Genomic DNA, 18,270 nt, shown 5'->3' with positions numbered 1-18,270 from the left:
ACTCAGCTTGTTCCTGTCTGTTGATGCAGAGGGAAGCATTCCCGGGGACTCAGCTTGGAAACCTGGTCCTTCTCCTAGGTGGATCTCTTCTGCCACAATGTCAGATGCCTGTCCTTGCCTACTTGTTCTATAGCTTTTTACAGGAGATTCCTATGTTGGTTCTGGTTATTTCTAAAGGAATAAGGCAAAAATTTTGTGCCATACCTAAATGGCATACCTAATATGACATTTTGATAATTAGCATATTAACCAAGCTATTAATGAAGCATAATTATTCACTACCTGTTTGTTGTTGGTTGGTTGATGACTTAGTCCTTCCCAATATAATCATGAACTAGGAGAGGTCATCAATTCTAAAGTATTCATTGGATTGGGGGGGAATGCATTTCTGCTGCAGAGAATGCCACACAAAAGGGTAAGTTTTTAAAAAATTTTATTAATATTACCAGTTTTTAAAATATGTATTAATATTCTCTATTGCTATATTAAAACTATCTTATAGATGGTGCATTTTAGTTGTATGAGTGCTGACCCTATGCTCAGTCAACTTATTTTTAAATTTTCTAGAATTGGAAATTTGTGCTAACTAACTATACATAAATATTCATAATACTCAGTGGGGTAGATGCATGTGAGGGTGATTTTATAATGAGAAAAACTGGCATCATTTTTGAGTGTAAGGCTTTGTTTTGGCACTTTCTAGGCATTATTTCATGTAACCATCACAAAAACCTGAGGAGTAGGTTATATTCCCATTTTGCAGATCAAGGAGCTGAGATCCAGAGAACTTAAATAGCTCGTGCAAGGTCACACAGCAAATAAATTGGACAGTTGGCATTTAGCCCAGGTTTGCTGATCTCCAGAGTTCATGCTCCTCACTCCACCCTACTGTCTTCCTTAAGTACTGGTAGACTAGTCTTGCCTGCCAAATCCACCTTTCTTATATAGATACATATACATTCCTACATACTTCATTTGATTATCATATTTCTGTTTTCTGGTTGTTCTACTACATGTGACAGTACCGGAACATCTTTCTGTGCCATTTCCTTAGGTAGTCGCAATAGCCTGACGATGGATGCCATTCACATCAGCATGTCCAGTGCTCCCCTGGTGAAGCACACGGCAGGAGCTGGGCTCAAAGCCAACAGGCCCCGAGTCATGTCCAAGAGTGGGCACAGCAATGTGAGAATTGACAAAGTGGATGGCATATACTTACTCTACCTTCAAGACTTGTGGACAACTGTCATTGACATGAAGTGGAGATATAAGCTCACCCTGTTTGCCGCCACATTCGTGATGACCTGGTTCCTTTTTGGAGTGATCTACTATGCCATTGCTTTTATTCATGGGGATTTAGAACCAAGTGAGGATGTTTCAAATCACACCCCCTGCATCATGAAAGTGGACTCTCTCACTGGAGCATTTCTGTTTTCTCTGGAATCCCAGACTACCATTGGCTATGGAGTCCGCTCCATCACTGAGGAATGCCCTCATGCCATTTTTTTGTTGGTTGCTCAGCTGGTCATTACGACCCTGATTGAGATCTTCATCACGGGCACCTTTCTGGCCAAGATTGCCAGACCCAAAAAGCGGGCAGAGACCATCAAGTTCAGCCACTGTGCTGTCATTACCAAGCAGAATGGGAAGCTGTGTTTGGTGATCCAGGTGGCGAACATGAGGAAGAGCCTCCTGATTCAGTGCCAGCTCTCAGGCAAGCTCCTCCAGACCCATGTCACCAAGGAGGGGGAGCGGATTCTGCTCAACCAAGCCACTGTCAAATTCCATGTGGACTCCTCTTCTGAGAGCCCCTTCCTCATCTTGCCCATGACATTCTACCACGTATTGGATGAGACGAGCCCCCTGAGGGATCTCACACCCCAGAACCTGAAGGAGAAGGAGTTTGAACTCGTGGTCCTCCTCAATGCCACCGTGGAATCCACCAGCGCAGTCTGCCAGAGTCGCACATCTTATATCCCAGAAGAGATCTACTGGGGCTTCGAGTTTGTGCCTGTGGTTTCTCTCTCAAAAAATGGAAAGTATGTGGCTGATTTCAGCCAGTTTGAACAAATCCGGAAGAGCCCGGATTGCACCTTTTACTGTGCAGATACTGAGAAGCAGAAACTGGAAGAGAAGTACAGGCAGGAGGATCAGAGGGAAAGGGAACTGAGAACTCTTCTGTTACAACAGAGCAATGTCTGATGGCGGCAGCCACCCCTGGTTTGACTCTGTGAGCTATTTTCACCTCTGAGCTCCTTTCGAACGCAAAGGTCACCATGAGAATGGAAACGTGTGGATTCACTCTAAAACACTGCACAGACATATAAAATCCACGTTTTTCCCTGGCACCTGAGCAAGCATTTCTGTGTTTGAGAAGGTTCCTTTTCAACATGCTTTGTCTGAAGCAAACTCTCAAAATTCATATTTTCTAAGACGGGGCTGTATTTCCAAAAACTTGGTGTAGGGCAACTGAAATCATGTCGGGCTGGGTGGACAGTTAGCAATGCTGCTGTTGAAAGGAAATGCATTTCTACACAGGATATCAGCTATAACACAAGGTATTTATTCTAAACAGGTATCAAAGACGTTATGGCCAAGAGTTGAAATGTGGTTCAGTATCCCTTTATACTGTTGCTTTATAACACCCTCTTTTTAGGCAGAGAAAATGTTATATTTAATGGAGGCTATCAGGTAATGGAGTCAAGGGGACTCTGTGCTCACAAAAATAATTCCATTCTTACCTCTTTGAAATGGATTTAATTGTGCAGAGTGAAATAGAACCAATCAGGTATTAAGGACTGTGAAACATATACAAATGGAGTTGACTCCTTTGTTCACAGTAATTTTTTTGTTGGAATATACTAGTCATTTTCTATTCAAAATGTAGCTCACAAACCAGCAGTACCAGCACTGTCCGGGAGCTTATTAGCAATATAGACTCTGTGGCCCCAGCCGGACTTCGAGAAATAATCTGTATCTTCACGAGACCTCCAAGTGATTTGTATACAAAAGAAAGCCTGAAACATGGAAAGTTTTCAGGGGAACTTTCTAAAGCCATGGCACGCCGTGGGTCCCAAACCCACATGGTCTCCATACCTGTCCTTCTTTCTTCAGCTTATTATTATGGGCCAATATTCTTATCAGCCATTTCATTCCTTGTCTGTTAAAATCGTCCCCTAAGGAACTGCCACTGATATTCCAAAATAAAAAAAAAATCACTTGAGAATAGTGGTTGCCTCACTCATGCTAAGCATATGCATGTTGACTACAGTTAGCACAAAAGAAAAATGAAGCTGCATTTCAATCAGAAATTTGCTCAGATGTCGAAGCCTACAAGGTTGGATGGGGCCATGAGGAACAAGAAGAGCCGAGGATAATGAATTCACATACAGATGACTCTTTGAAGCATGAATGGGATTGGATGATATGATGACATGTAAAGAATGCCTTCAATATTTAAATAAATCTCATGCAACTGAGTGGTACAAGGGTAACATTTTACTCTTGGCAGAACTTAGGGGCCATGTATTTCTTTGAGGCAAAGAATATACATGGGCTGGGACTGGTTAAACGTGCAAAAGGTGAATTCTCATTTCATTCAAACCAGGACAGACTTGTGTACTCACTCAAGAAAAATGTGACTGTAAGTGGGTAGGCACCATATAGACATACACGTGAGCCCACATACATGTACACACAGACACACACACGCACACACACACATCCATGCACATTCTAGCTTTTCAAGCATGATTGTGGAAATTATCAGTGAAAGACATTTACAGTTAAGAAAGCAAGTCCTCGACAAATATGCTCACATATGTTTTATTCCACAAAAATGAAGAAACCGGGGCTCAGAGAAAAGGAGAAAGTAATCCAGATTCAGGTGATCAGTGAAATGATGCTATGGATTATAGCAAATGTAGTCATATCTTTATGCTACCACATTTTCAAATGTCCTTCCATGGGAGAGAAGATGTGGCTGAAATCTCTGACCTGGAGCCAAACATCTAACACAGATGTAAGAAGAACAGCGGTAAAGTTAGTTCTAGAGGTTTAAAGGGCAATTTCAATGCACAAGAGGCTTTTTCTTTATTATTCAGGAATATTTTCTCCTTTCTGTTAATAATTTAATGGCAGATTGTTTTAGATCTTCATTCTTCTAAAGAAATTATGTTAGTTTAGTTAGACATTAGCCCTTTAGTCATTATGTGTGGTTTTTTTATTGTCTATTGTGCTATAATCGACAGGAAAATAATGCCACAGGCATGTTTACAGGTTTTCTGTTGCACTATTAAACTCTTTACACAGGATTTACATCAATGCTAATTTGAATGTGATCAAGATTAGGAAACTTGCATACTTCATTGTTTTTGGTACAGTGATGTAGCATGAGATGGAGAAGTCTTTTGTTTGTTCATTTAGCATATCTATTTCAGCCAATCTGGAGGACTTGATCATTTGATCTTTTGCACTATACACAAGACAAATATGCAGTATCTTAAAAATCTTAAAATCCAATACTTGTACAAGTCAATAAATTGTATTGTAATAGAATATCCTGTAAATAGTTTTAAACTTGTATCTGGTTTGAAAGTTAGCATTCCAAAAAAAAAAAAAGAAGAAGAAAGAAAGAAAGAAAGAAAGAAAGAAAGAAAGAAAGAAAGAAAGAAAAAAGAAAGAAAGAAAGAAAAAAAGAAAGAAGTTTAGCATTCCCTACTTATTATTACTTTCTACACAAAACTCTGGTGTTAGCATACTAGCAAAAGATGTAGGTGGCAAACTTATTTCATTATATCTAAACAGTCTTTTGACTGAGACAGATTCAAGCTCAACACCCAACTAAGACATAATCAAACTAATGGAATGTTGTTGGCCCAAGAAGTCTTTTGTATTTTGAAACATTTCCAATACATCAGGCCTTCTCAGTGAGACCACTCAAATATGTCATGTTCCATTTGAAAAATCACAAAGTAAATAACAGCAAATCAGTGTAATCTGAAAGCTGTGTCTAATTTCAGTAAGAAAATATATTGTATGTGCATGGTACCTGGTAGCCAACAGTCCCAGACAGCATAGCCAAGATTCACTCATTGATCCTCCCAAGGAGTCATCTTTGGAATCGGGTTGGAGTCACACATTAGTTCCTTTTCTCACTCGGGAAAATTATAGCACTAGATGAGACTCCGGAAATGTAAAATAACTGGCTAAAAGTGAAAAATGCTATGAATAAGTGGAGCAGATATTGAGATGACTGTAAACAATTATTCATTTGATTTTTCTTTGAGTTTTCAATCTTAATTGATAGTGATTTTGATACCATTGAATGTAAATTAAGATATATAAATAAGTGACACTTCTACTCCTATGTGATTCTTTCTCCCTTACTTGGATCCTCATATCATATCACCTCGAGAAACAAGGAAAGAGAGGGGAAAAGCAAAGAAGGCACTAGGCCTTTGCATTGGTAGCTGAGTAAAGGATTATCCCCACCTTTGGGCTCAGTTCTGTATTTTGTCACTATAGTCAAAGGGTCAGACATTTGACGCTCTGGCATAATGAATACTGCGAGCCTCTCAATCTTGGTTTTTCCTTCTTGCTAGACTTTTCTTTGCCTGTTAAGCATTTGAAACACATCATTTTGAATGCAGGTTATTTTATCAAAGCTTTCTGAGATGGTATTTTTTTAATGAAATATTAGCATTTCAAGTCCTGATTTCCATATTCTATGGTTTGCACTTGAATTCCAGCATTTGACTCCAGATAGGTCCAAGATGCACTTAATTTTCTCCTCTGGGAAGACACACCTGAAAGTCTAAAAGTTTAACATTTCATTCATAATTGATTAACTACCTACATTTAACCCTCTGTGAACCTCAGGTTATTTTTAATCAGAATCGGCTGCCCATCCTTCCTTGGGCCTTTGGACAGCAATCCCTAGCCTTTAAGAAATACTGATGGATTTTTTAAAATTTTTATTTATTTATGATAGTCACAGAGAGAGAGAGAGAGGCAGAGACATTGGCAGAGGGAGAAGCAGGCTCCATGCACCAGGAGCCCGGAGCCCGATGTGGGATTCAATCCCGGGTCTCCAGGATCGTGCCCTGGGCCAAAGGCAGGAGCCAAACCGCTGTGCCACCCAGGGATCCCGTTTCCTGAAGTTTACCACTAAATACTTAATGAGAAAGAAACAGGAAGCAGAAATAAGACTTCAGCCACTTCATCATTATCCTCTGTCAATTCTTCTGAGTTCAATTTCCTTTCTACTTAATGTGTGCTTCACTGGCTTTTCTTCATCTTTGTCATCTACTCTAACAAGTCAAATTATCCTGTGGATTAAAAAAAATTAACTCAAATTAGTAATTTGGGGGCATTTAGATGGCCAGAATTTGGGGATAGAGATTTTTATTTTTCAGTTGCTATGTTGCCAGTGCATAAGAAATAGAAAACCAACAAACAGCTAATTGCAGTTGATAGTTAACCTAATTAAATTACACTAATTGATTGTAGAAGTCAAAGGATATAATTGATATAGAAGCACAAAAGCCAGAGATGTCATATGTGTAGGTAAAAGCCATATAACTCGAATGGGTTGATAATACCAGAGTGAGGAATGTCGGACATGCTGTATCTACAGGATATGTCTTGTATTTAATTTTTGTCCAGCATCCTGTATTAAGATGCTATAAATGTTCTATATTCATTTTTTTCTTAGAAAATTTACAAAATTGCACAGCCAATTAGAAAAATATTTCAAATTTAACTAAATGTCTTGTATAATTTGTTTGCTAAATCTGACAGTCCTGTAGAGAGTATTCACATCATCCCAAGCTATGCCCAGCTCTAGAAGAACAACAAATATCCCTTCACTTGCAAGCAACATTTTTCATACAACCAGCAATAAAGGGAGTATTCCAGAAAAATATTTCCTTGGCTTGCCCCATTAGTAAAAGTAAATTTCAGCAAAACACAGAGGGCCTCTGATACATCCCATACAATACAAAATAGCATGTTCTTTGAGGATGTCTATCAGGGAAAGGCCTAGAATGATGGGTTCAAAGTCTCCTGCCACATGGTATACAAGAGTCCTGGTTTCCAACCCCTCGCCAGAGACCAGAGAATCAGGCCAATGGTTAGGGTGGATTCCCAATGACCAGTGAGTGGGCAAAGCCAAAGATGGGGAAATCAACTGAAAAGTCCATCACCAAGCTTTTGCTTCACACCTCCCACCTCATGACGACGGTGTGACTATACTTCACCAGGATCTTATCTTCATTCAAGGCCAAACTGTATCTAGTATCCAGGCATTCCGATGCCCTGAAGATACCCAATTTCACCCCTCAAAAATTATTCAAGTAAAAGTAGAACCCATTCAAAATTAGACTCCAAGGAAGCGACCACAATTGATGGGCAAGTACCTATTAAAAAAAATCAGAAGTTGTTGACTCTGAGCTAGGAAATGTGACCTCTTAGTTTATCATTACTCTTATTGTTATTACTGCAAATGTCCTTAATATTATGGAAAAAGTAAAAAGCTTCCAAGAAGGTGATTGGAGGGGAGTTCAAAGGAGTGATTTTTTCATTCACTATAATTTAACTATATTCTTTCATCTGTAATCAAATCTTAAGATTAAGGATGTTGTATTAAATCAAATCATTACAGGAAGTATGACTGTATCAGGGACTTTTTACAAAAACAAACTTCCAGATCACCAGAGGAAGCTGTGTTTGTGTGCTGACAGAGTATTAAATAGCAGGCAGTACAGGAAGGCAGGATAACAGCCAACTTGGATCTATTTTGGAAGAATTATTTCTGTAGGGTGTCATGGAATTGTAAGTTACATAAAGTATGCTTTGGTAAACAGACATCTCCATTCCAAAAGGACCCACTCCAAAATACCACTTAATCAAATTCACGAGAATGTTATGGAGATCAAAATCCCAAATGACATGCAGATTTTACAAGCAAACAGTCCCACTTCTTAGAAACCCTGGCAGTGGGGTGCCTGAGTGGCTCAGATGGTTAAGTGTCTGCGTTTGGCTTGGGTCATGATCTTCGTCCAGGTCCTGGGATCAAGCCCCACATCCAGCTCCCAACTTAGCCGGGAGCCTGTTTCTGCCTCTGCCTCTCCCCCTACTCATTCACTCTCTCTCTCTCTCTCTCTCTTTCTCTGTATCTCTTTGTCTCAATTGAATAAATAAAATCTTTTTTAAAAATTGAAAAAAAAAAAAGAACCCCTGGCAATGTGTGCATAGCAAAATCTTGATCATGCCTCTGTCTCTTGTTACACACAGCACTGGATTTGATGGCTGCCTGTATTATGCCACAAGATGAGTGTCCATGCTTCCCTATGGTATTTGAACTGGTTCTATGCTTGGATTTTCCTAAGCAGAATCATGATTTACATTTCTCAAGATTGAGTTAGTACCAGTTGGTGTTGGAAATCTCATACTAACTGATTCCTATACTATGTCACCACCAAGCCCAATCAGACCATGACCAATCAGCTTGAAATATATACTTCCATGTTCTACAAACCCACACCTCGATTTGTCAAGCCATTTCTTGTTTTTGTAGGTATCTCCTCCTTTTCCTGTTTATATATGGAATCTCTCTAGTCTGTGAAACAATAGCAAGTACAATAAAGCTCATTTTACAATCTTGAGTTTCTTTTCATTTCATTGGAGTGGTAACAGTGTCACAGTGGCACTCTGATGGAGAGGGATCTAGTATTTCCTTGGAGAGCTCAGAGGCTGTTTCCAGTGACAGCAACTACAATAATTTGGGACTGAGTATGTACTAAAACCTTGTGAAGATGGGATTATCTGTCAGGGCCTGAAAGAATGTATTTCCCTTCCTTTTTCAGTCAAAGAAAAGAAAATGAAACCACTGTCTCATCTCTTTCTTTTGCCTCAATACTCTAGTGATCATTTCATTTTCATCACTGATTAAAGATGAACTATTTAACAACATCTTTTGAGCACCTCATCCTTTATCAAAGTCCTTTATGTTCCATTGCCCTTTTACTTTGATGGATTAAAAGAAAGAAAATACAATGTTATGTAACCCTTAAGGGCATCTTTAAGGTGTAACTGTGGAACAACACACCTATTTAAAATCCACATAGCAGAGGTAGGCAATGGGGACAGCTGTAGTGCTGGAAGCACCTTGCTGGGGAAACCATCCACACATACAACAGAATAGCAGCAGTAGCTCCAACCCTGCTACAGGTGTCTCCTTGGAATCTTCTCTTTTGGAATCCTGGCTCATTCACTTCTACATTCTCGGTGGTGCTAAGACTCTGTTCTTTGAGTGAGAACGTGACAATTGGAAATAAAAAAAGACTGGTGCCTATATTAAGAAGTCAAATTTGAGGATGCTGTCTGGGCAAGGAAACAAATTGTTTTCCAGAAAGTGCACAGTAATTTGGAACACAATAATAAGGCTCAGGAGTAGGAAACATTTTATTAATTTCAATTTGCACTGAATTTCTCAGACCCATATTTTTTTCTACCCCTTTATCTCAAGAATCTGCTTGCTCTTGTGGGGTCACCTTGGCCAAGAACAGAGCTCTCCATGTCCAAGACTTAAGATAGCTTTTCCTTTACCACACCATATCCCTGGGGCAGTGAATATGGGCATTTGTCACAGCAGCACGGGAAGCTTTGCTTCTGGGCTAGACACAAGGCATCCTGGAAGCTGTCATTTCTCTTCTCAGAAATCCTTGGTTTTGGTAACCTGCCTTCAAAAATGTTAGACAAACAAGTTTAATGGTTTAATTTCTCATGCAAAAGTTCATACTCTTCCTGGAAATTCTTACTCATTTGAGATTTTTTGCCAAATTTCCTATATCTTTACTTGAATTTAACGTATCCATTATAGTGTTTAGCCTGTAATATATCTGAGTATCCCAAATGATTTTTCACCCCGGGACCACTTTCTGTATATCTTAGACTTTCTGAAGCTGTCAGAAACTCTTGCTTTTGACAGTACACCTTCTCTGTAAACTCTGTTTACATGTGATTTAAAGATCTTCCACAACTCTGCTACAAACAATTAGACTCACAGTTTTATACCAACACAGAACAGTGTGTGGTTTTCCTTAACCCTTCGCCCCATGCATCTGGATGACCTCTACATGTGAAACATGTTGTAGCATGTCTTATTGCTAGTACCTTTCTTCTGTTCATAACACACACACACACACACACACACACACACACACACACACACACACACACTTCATGATTTCTGGCCATACCTTGAATTTGCAGAGAACAAACCATACTATGCTTGTAGGGTTCTGAATACTTCAACAATGTCAAATATTTATTAGTCCATTATATACTTGGTAAAGGAGGTAGGACATTTCTGATCACCTATACTTTGCAGGAGAAGACCCTACTGTTCACTGAGGTTAGTGTCTTACCTACTGTGACCTAGCAAGCCAGCACAGCAATCTATAGTTTTCCTTCCTGCTCTCATTTATATTCTCCTAAATTTACAATGTGAAATGGCATTATGGAGCTGATTTCTATGTGACATAGGTCAAAATTGGGCAGAATGAATCACCCAGTGAAAGCATAAGGCTAGGAGTCTAGATAAATTCCATGAGGGCCTAGCATGCTGCAAGAGGCCTATTATTCAGAAGCCAAAACACACAGGGTAAGGTGCTAGAAGGCAGAAAAGGTATATAGGAATCATTCTGGAAGGAAAGGACAGAGGGGCATGAATACCAGAGTCCAAACAGAGTCTACAGCCCTGTTATTCATCTAAGTAGGGGCAAATAGTCAAAAAATAGATGTAGGGGTAGCCAGGATTAAGAAATCCGGAAGGAAAGTCATGGTGACCAAGCAAATGTACTTTGTTTGGTTCAAGGTTCTTTATATTTATTGTCATAATGAATAATTGCAACATATTTCCTTAACACAGGTAAGCATTGTTAGGATCCCCATTTTACAGAAGATAAAACCGAGGCTCAGAGAAACTTATCAACTTGTCCAAAGCTATATAGCTAGTAAGGGACAGAACCATGAGTAAAGCCCAGACTGAACAAAGTGAAAGCTTGTCTTCTTCCCCAGTCTCTATCCTGCATCCCGGGTGGGCCCTTACACAAGGCATCCAAAGGAGCCTCGCGGATTTAGTGGTTGATGTTTTTGGAGCAAAGCAACATTTGCTTGGCCCTCAAGTGTTTTTGCCAAGTAAAAACAAAAGCATGGTTGAGTTGCTGTGTCACCACAGACCTGGCCCATGAGGGCTGAATTAATGCTGAAGAACAGCAACACAAATAATAAAGGATTTTGTTCGAGTGTTTCCTACTCTGGATGGCATGGTATGTTTCCAACCGGTTGTTTTGCTGTGTTCTGAAGACCTGAGTTGTAAGGATTGATACTGGGATCTTTAGTGAAACTCCAAGGTAGGTAATCACTTCAAGATCTTGGCTGATTGAGTGAGAGACAAAGAGAGTTTTATAGAGATAAGCAAATACTACAGAATCAGCAGAGCTTTCTGGAATCTGGTACTGAATATACGGAGGCTATTGGGGGCAAGTGAGTGGCCCCAGCACACACTGTCACTGCTATGATAATGGCCAAGGCTGGAGTGGGAGTGATCAGGATCCAGACACCAAGAAAAGCTAGAAACACATGATCACAAGGGGGTCTCTAGAAGCTGACTATGAAGGGAATTCTAATGGATAGGTCCTGACACCAGGAAAGACAGGTCGGCAAATATCCCCATTTTGTGGGCAAATGGGAGGGAAGGGTGGCATGAATCCACAACAGAGGATGAGATCAAGTGAGTGAAGTGTCAGGAGCACACCTCCAGTCCCAGGGTCTCCAAATTAGGAGCAGAATCCTGTCCCTAGGAATGCATGAAGAAAAGCAGGGGAGATCTTATTTCTGGAACAAAAAAAAAGAAAAAGAAAAAAGAAAAAACTGAGGCTAGAATTCCAACACAAAGAGGCTGGCTGAGATAAGAATGGAACTGGGTAAAATATTGTGGCTTCTTCCTGGAAAGAAGTACAACTTGCTTTGTCAAGGAAGACTTGGTGAGGACTCAATGGCCCATCACATCTTCACTTCCCCTGAGTAGAAATCAAGCTGGAAACCAGAGCTCATGCTTCACAGCTCCCTAAAGCAAAGCTGGGAGGCCTAGAGGCAAGAACACCTTTTTCGTTCCAGACATGGTGTGTAGTTTACGGACAGAAAAAGTAGTTCCTTGCTTTACTTAATATTTACTCAGCCAAGCCGGACACTTTAATAATCACCTGATTACAAAGCCATGTCCTTGGAGTGCTGTGATCTCCACATTAATATTGACTTGGCAAATAAAAATGCAACTGATAAACTCAACACCCAAAAAACAAATAATCCAGTCAGGAAATGGGCAGAAGATATGAACAGACATTTCTTCAAAGAAGACTTACAAATGGCCAATAGACACATGAGAAAATAAATGTATCATATCACTTGGCATCAGGGAAACACAAATCAAAGCCACAATGAGATACCACCTCACACCAGTCAGAATGGCTAAAATTAACAAGACAGGAAACAACAAATGTTAGCAAGGATGCAGAAAAGGTGAAGCCTCTTACACTGTTGGTGGGAATGCAAGCTGGTACAGCCACTCTGGAAAACAGTATGGAGGTTCCTTAAGAAGTTGAAAATAGAGCTACCCTATGACACACCAATTGCACTACTAGGTATTTACCCCAAAGATACAAATGTAGTGATCCCAAAGGACATCTGCACCCCAATGTTTATGGCAGCAATGTCCACAATAGCCAAACTGTGGAAAGAGCTGAGATGTTCATGGATAGAAGAATGGATAAAGAAGATGTGGTATATATACAATGGAATATTACTCAGCCATCAGAAAGGATGAATATTTACCATTTACATAGATGTGGATGAAACTAGAGGGTATTATGCTGAGCAAAATAAGTCAATGAGAGAAAGACAATTATATGGTTTCACTCATATGTGGAATATAAGAAACAGTGAAGAGGATCATAGAGCCAGGGAGGGAAAACTGAATGGAAAATCATCAGAGGAGAAAAACCATGAGAGACTCTTAACCTTAGGAAACAAACTGAGGGTTGCTGGAGGGGACTTGAGAGGGATGGGATAATTGGGTGACGGGCATTAAGGAGGGCACTTGATGTGATGAGCACTGAGTGTTATATGCAACTCATAAATTATTGAACATCACATCTGAAATTAATAATGTACTAAATGTTGGCTAATTGAATTTAAAAAACTTTTTTAAAAAATATTGATTTGGCAATGTTCCTTGTACTAAGGAGTTCAAAGCAGATTCCTAGAAGAGCCATACTATTCATATTCTCTTCCTAGGGCTGCCATAACAAATTGCCACAAACTTAGTGGTTTATAGCAACAGAAATTTGTTGTCCCAGTTCTGGAGGCAAGAGTCTGAAATAGGTTTTCAGGGCTGTGCTCTCTCTGTAACCTGTAAGACAGGTTCCTTTCTGACCTCTTCCAGGTTCTGGAAGCCCCGGACATTCTTTGGTTTGTGGCTGTACCTCTCCAACCTCTGCTCTGTCTTCACAAGGCCTCTCTACCTGGGTCTTTGTTTTTTTTTTTAATTTTTTTTAAAAATTTATTTATGATAGTCACAGAGAGATAGAGAGAGAGGCAGAGACACAGGCAGAGGGAGAAGCAGGCTCCATGCACCGGGAGCCCGAGGTGGGACTCGATCCCGGGTCTCCAGGATCGCGCCCTGGGCCAAAGGCAGGCACCAAACCGCTGCGCCACCCAGGGATCCCTCTACCTGGGTCTTTGTATCATCTCTTCTCAATGTGTATCTTTCCATTTTAAGGACACGAGTTAGATTGAATTAAGGACCACTTAATGAGCTCGTTTTGATTTGATTACCTCTGTAAAGACCTTATTTCCAAATAAGATCACATTCTGAGGTACTAGGAGTTAGGACCTCCACATATCTTTTTGAAGGGACAGTTCAACATATAAGACTCTTCTTTCCTATTGACTTCATCACCAGCTTGTCTACACTCAATCCTGCTCCTCTTCTCCTCCTTGGAAGAGATACATGCTCCTCTCAATTACAGTGACTGTCCTGGATCTCCCAGTGCTGCATAATGGACAGACAAAGCAGATCTTCAGCAGATTTTCTGTTGTAATTTGATCATAGCTCTGTGGAAACCATGGCAGGGGACACTCCTAGAGAGTCCTTCTGAAAGGGTTTCTGGTTTTCAGTGTAGAGAACAAAAAGTCTTCTTGGGAATCCTCTCCACTGCTTCATACATGGGATGCCTTTTTTTTTTAAGATTTTATTTATTTATTCTTGAGAGACACACAGAGAGAGATGGAGACACAGGCAGAGAGAGAAGCAGGCTCCCATGCAGGGAGACCAGTGTGGGATTCGATCCCAGGACTCCAGGATCATGCCCTCAGCCAAAGGCAGATGCTCAACTGCTGAGCCACCAGGTGTCCCCATGGGAAGACTTTTTGACACTGGTTTTCATGTAGTCAGAGGCTAGCTGTAGCCTCTACAAGTTCATCACATACTGGGCTCCTTGCCACCGCAATTGCTATCACAAAGAGCTTGCTGATTTCCCAAGACTTGAAAGTACTTGATTTTTAGATGCATTTCATAATTCTGTGCCTGTAATTTTTGGCATCTTGTGTCCTCTACTACAAAGGTTAAGAAAAACCCTTCTTTCACTTAAGGCAGAGCTCCATGAGGCAGCTCTGCAGGGTCCACAGTTTAGAGCTAAGGAACAACTGCTGCGTTCTCACACTTGCATCATTTTGCTGAATCAGGTGGCATCATATGTTCTGAGAACAATGCTCTCATTCATTGTTTTCATCCTCAAACCATCTCCTCTCCTAGCACTGGAAACCTGAATTCCTCCTTGCTACTCCTACCTCTCTCTAACATAATCTTCCTTTCCTTTTTTTTTTTTTTTTTAGGATTTTATTTATTCATGAGAGACACAGAGAGAGGCAGAGACACAGGCAGAGGGAGAAGCAGGCTCCATGCAGGGAGCCCGAAACGGGACCCGATCCCTGGACTCCAGGATCACGCCCTGGGCTGAAGGCAGGCACTAAACTGCTGAGCCATCCAGGGATCCCTCTCCAACATAATCTAACCCATTGCCAGTCCCTCTGTCCATAGTACCCCTGACGTGGCTTTCATTCTATTGCTCCACCTTTTGTTCAGGTTGTCATCATCCATCATCTGTTTTATCCAAAAAGCTTTGCAGTAGCTATACTGTCTCTAGTCTTTTTCCCTTCCAGTCCACCTTCCATGCTGTACCCAGAGCGGTCATTCTAGAATGTATGACATTAAAATCTGATCATATTACATCCTCACACCGAACTTGACTCTTCAAAATAAAGGCCAAGTGTCCTAACATGAATTGATGGCTTTCTGAGGTCTGGTTCCTGACAACCACCTCCTTTTGCTTCGCATTCTGTCTTCATACATCATACATCCTGAACCATTTGGAATTCCCTGAATGCTTCCTCCTCTTTCCAGCCTCTAGGCTGTTGGGTACGCTTCTCCCTCTGTCTGGCACGTCCCTGGCCAAGTCCTGAGAGTGCTGCTGAATGCCTTGTTTGAACGGCTTTCTTGACAAGTCTGTGATATCCCTGATATGGGCTCCTGGCCACTCTATTGTCTCCCCATAACACACAGCTCCAACCTCTCAGAAAGTTTCCCTGACGTGATTGAGCTTACTATGCCTATAGATAATAGTCCACAACTGCCCAGCTATATCTCCAGAGCCAGGCCTTGCAACTGGGCTGCTTCCAGGCCTTGATTCACTTAGGTAAGTGACTCAACGTGGATTCTTCTGATAAAACTAGGGTGGAGTGAGGTAAGATAATGAGACATTTGCCTTGGGTGCTAAATATAAGGGGTGCTGAAAAGGTAAGTAATCAAGACAAATATTTTGAGGTCATGGTTTTTTAAAACCAAAATTAATGCAAAAAATCCATGATGGACAAACTATCAAAAATTTAAATAAAGATAGGATCAGTAAGAGTGCTCAAAGGAAATTCTATAGCTTTAGGTTTTTATTTTAGAGAAGAAAGGCCTAAAATCAATAATTTAATCTCCAGCCTCAATAAGTTATAAGAATAGTAAATTGAACCCAAAATAAATGGAAGGAAATATCAAAAACAAGCCAGAAATCAATGAAATAAAAAATATAGGAACAATATTTCTGTTTGAAGTAACAAATTTAACCTTCTACAGATAATAGCTATGCATGCTGGGGAAAAAATACATAAAATTAGTTACCCAAGGATTCTACAGAAAAAAGAGAAACACTCTCTTAAAGAGAGTTGAAATTCATGGGAATCAACAAGTATGGGTGAAGTTCCCATCTGTGTTGTCTTGCCCTAAGACAACTGCAGTTGTGATATGTCATAGATCAGCTAATACTCCTATGAAAAGTTATCATTATTCTAGCTCAAGATAAAAGGGAAGGTGCCCAAGGCAACCAGGGTTACTGGAGGGTGGCAAAAATCTAAGAAAGAGGGGAATGGGAATCCCTAATTCTGTGCATAAAATCTAGAAAAGTCTGTGGGTGACCACTGAACCATTTACACATGGGGTAGACTTCAAAGTCCAAACTAAGAACATAGGCACTGCATAACCGTGGTTGAGATCAAGTTTGAAGTTTAACCCTACCCAAGTTGTTGCCTGTTAAAAGAAAAGCATTAGCACACTTTATAAGAAGGACACTACAAGTCCTTGACAATTTTCAAGATACAGTGCAAAATTAAATGACATATAAAGAATCAGAAAAATGTGACCTAGACTCAGGAGAAAAGACTATTAACAGAGGTTGACCCTGAGATAACTCATAAATGTTAAAACTGCTCAATGAGACAGAGAAAATACAATGGTGATGAATGAAAAAATAAAACTCACTAGTAATATAGAATTTATAAATAAGAACCAAGCTGAAATTTTGGAACTAAAAAAAATAAAATATCTGCAATAAAAAATTTACTAATGGGTTGAATAGCAGAATGGAAGTGAAAAAGGGAAGGATAGGTAAATTGAATATATCAGAAGTAGCCAAACTAAAGAAAAGAGTGGAAAAAAAAGGACTTTACAAAGTTGACAAAGCCCAGGGACCTGGGGGATAATGATAAATGCCTAACGTACAGCCAAGCAGAGAACCAGTCAATTCTATTTTTAGACATTACCCAAGTGCAAGGAAAATATATATCCATTCAAAGACTTAAACATCATTGTTCATGGGAACTTTATTTATAATAGCTGGAAAATCTGTGAACAGTCTAAATGTTCATCAATTGGTGAGCAGGTTAACAAAATGTGATCTACTTGTACAATGGGATACAATAAAAATTAAGATCTACTGATGAAGACAACAATATAGATGGATCTCAAAGTCATTATGATGAACAAAGGAAGACAGCTAAAGAGAATACATACTGCTTTTTCCATATAGAATTCTAAAATATTCCAAATAATCTACAGTAACAGAAGGATAATCAGATGCTACCTGGGGTCAAAGGTGGAGAATGAAACAGAAAGCAAAGGGCATGAGGAAATTCTTGAGGATGATGGAAATGTTCAGAATTTTTGTTGTGATGATATAGTTTTTTTAATCTCAAAACTAAGTTCTAGAGGTCTACTGTTCAGCATAGTACCTATTATTAACAATAAACTATTGTTTATTATAATAACATTGTTATTTGTTATAACAAATATTTATTGTTTGTTATAACAATAAATATTGTTATATTTATATAAATAACAAATAAATATTGTTATAACAAATATTTATTGTTATTGTTATAACAATAAACTATTGTTATAATTTACAATATTTTAAGAGGATAGATCTCAGGCTAAATAGTCTTACAAAAAAATCTCCACAAAATGGAACATAAGGAAATTTTTTGAAATAATGGATATGTTTAGAATTTTGGTTGTGGTGTTCGTATCATGTGTGTGCACGTGTTCAAATTCATGGACATATGCATTAAGTGTGTACTGTTTTGTTTGTCAATTATACCTCAATAAGCTAAACACCCCCCCACACACACACACCCCACACACACACCAGGACAACTTAAGTGAATGAAGTTATTATATCTTAATTTTACCACAATAAATAGGATTAAAGAATTAGCGTACATGTTAATCACTAGGGAGCTAGTTGAAATGAAGATTCTGATTCACTAGACTTGGGATGGGTCCTGAGATCCCTCATTTTTGTAACAAGTTCCCAGATGATACCA

At 39.6% G+C, this 18,270-nt stretch overlaps 1 protein-coding gene across 9 annotated transcripts in view; it reads left to right on the top strand.

Annotated features, from left to right (window-relative positions):
• Nucleotides 1-8,666, top strand: part of KCNJ15 (potassium inwardly rectifying channel subfamily J member 15) — an 80,457-nt gene extending 71,791 nt beyond the window's left edge. For all 9 annotated transcript variants that reach the window (XM_041734833.1, XM_041734828.1, XM_041734832.1 and 6 more), the window contains one exon: nt 1,055-8,666. In XM_041734833.1, coding sequence (XP_041590767.1) covers nt 1,075-2,202 — 1,128 coding nt within the window. In that variant the 5' untranslated portion in view covers nt 1,055-1,074 and the 3' untranslated portion in view covers nt 2,203-8,666. The remainder of the gene's footprint in view (nt 1-1,054) is intronic.
• The last annotated feature ends 9,604 nt before the right edge of the window (nt 8,667-18,270 follow it).

This window comes from Vulpes lagopus, chromosome 20 (assembly GCF_018345385.1).
Source record: "Vulpes lagopus strain Blue_001 chromosome 20, ASM1834538v1, whole genome shotgun sequence".
NCBI lineage: Eukaryota > Metazoa > Chordata > Mammalia > Carnivora > Canidae > Vulpes > Vulpes lagopus.
This window is presented reverse-complemented; position numbering and strand designations above follow the sequence as displayed.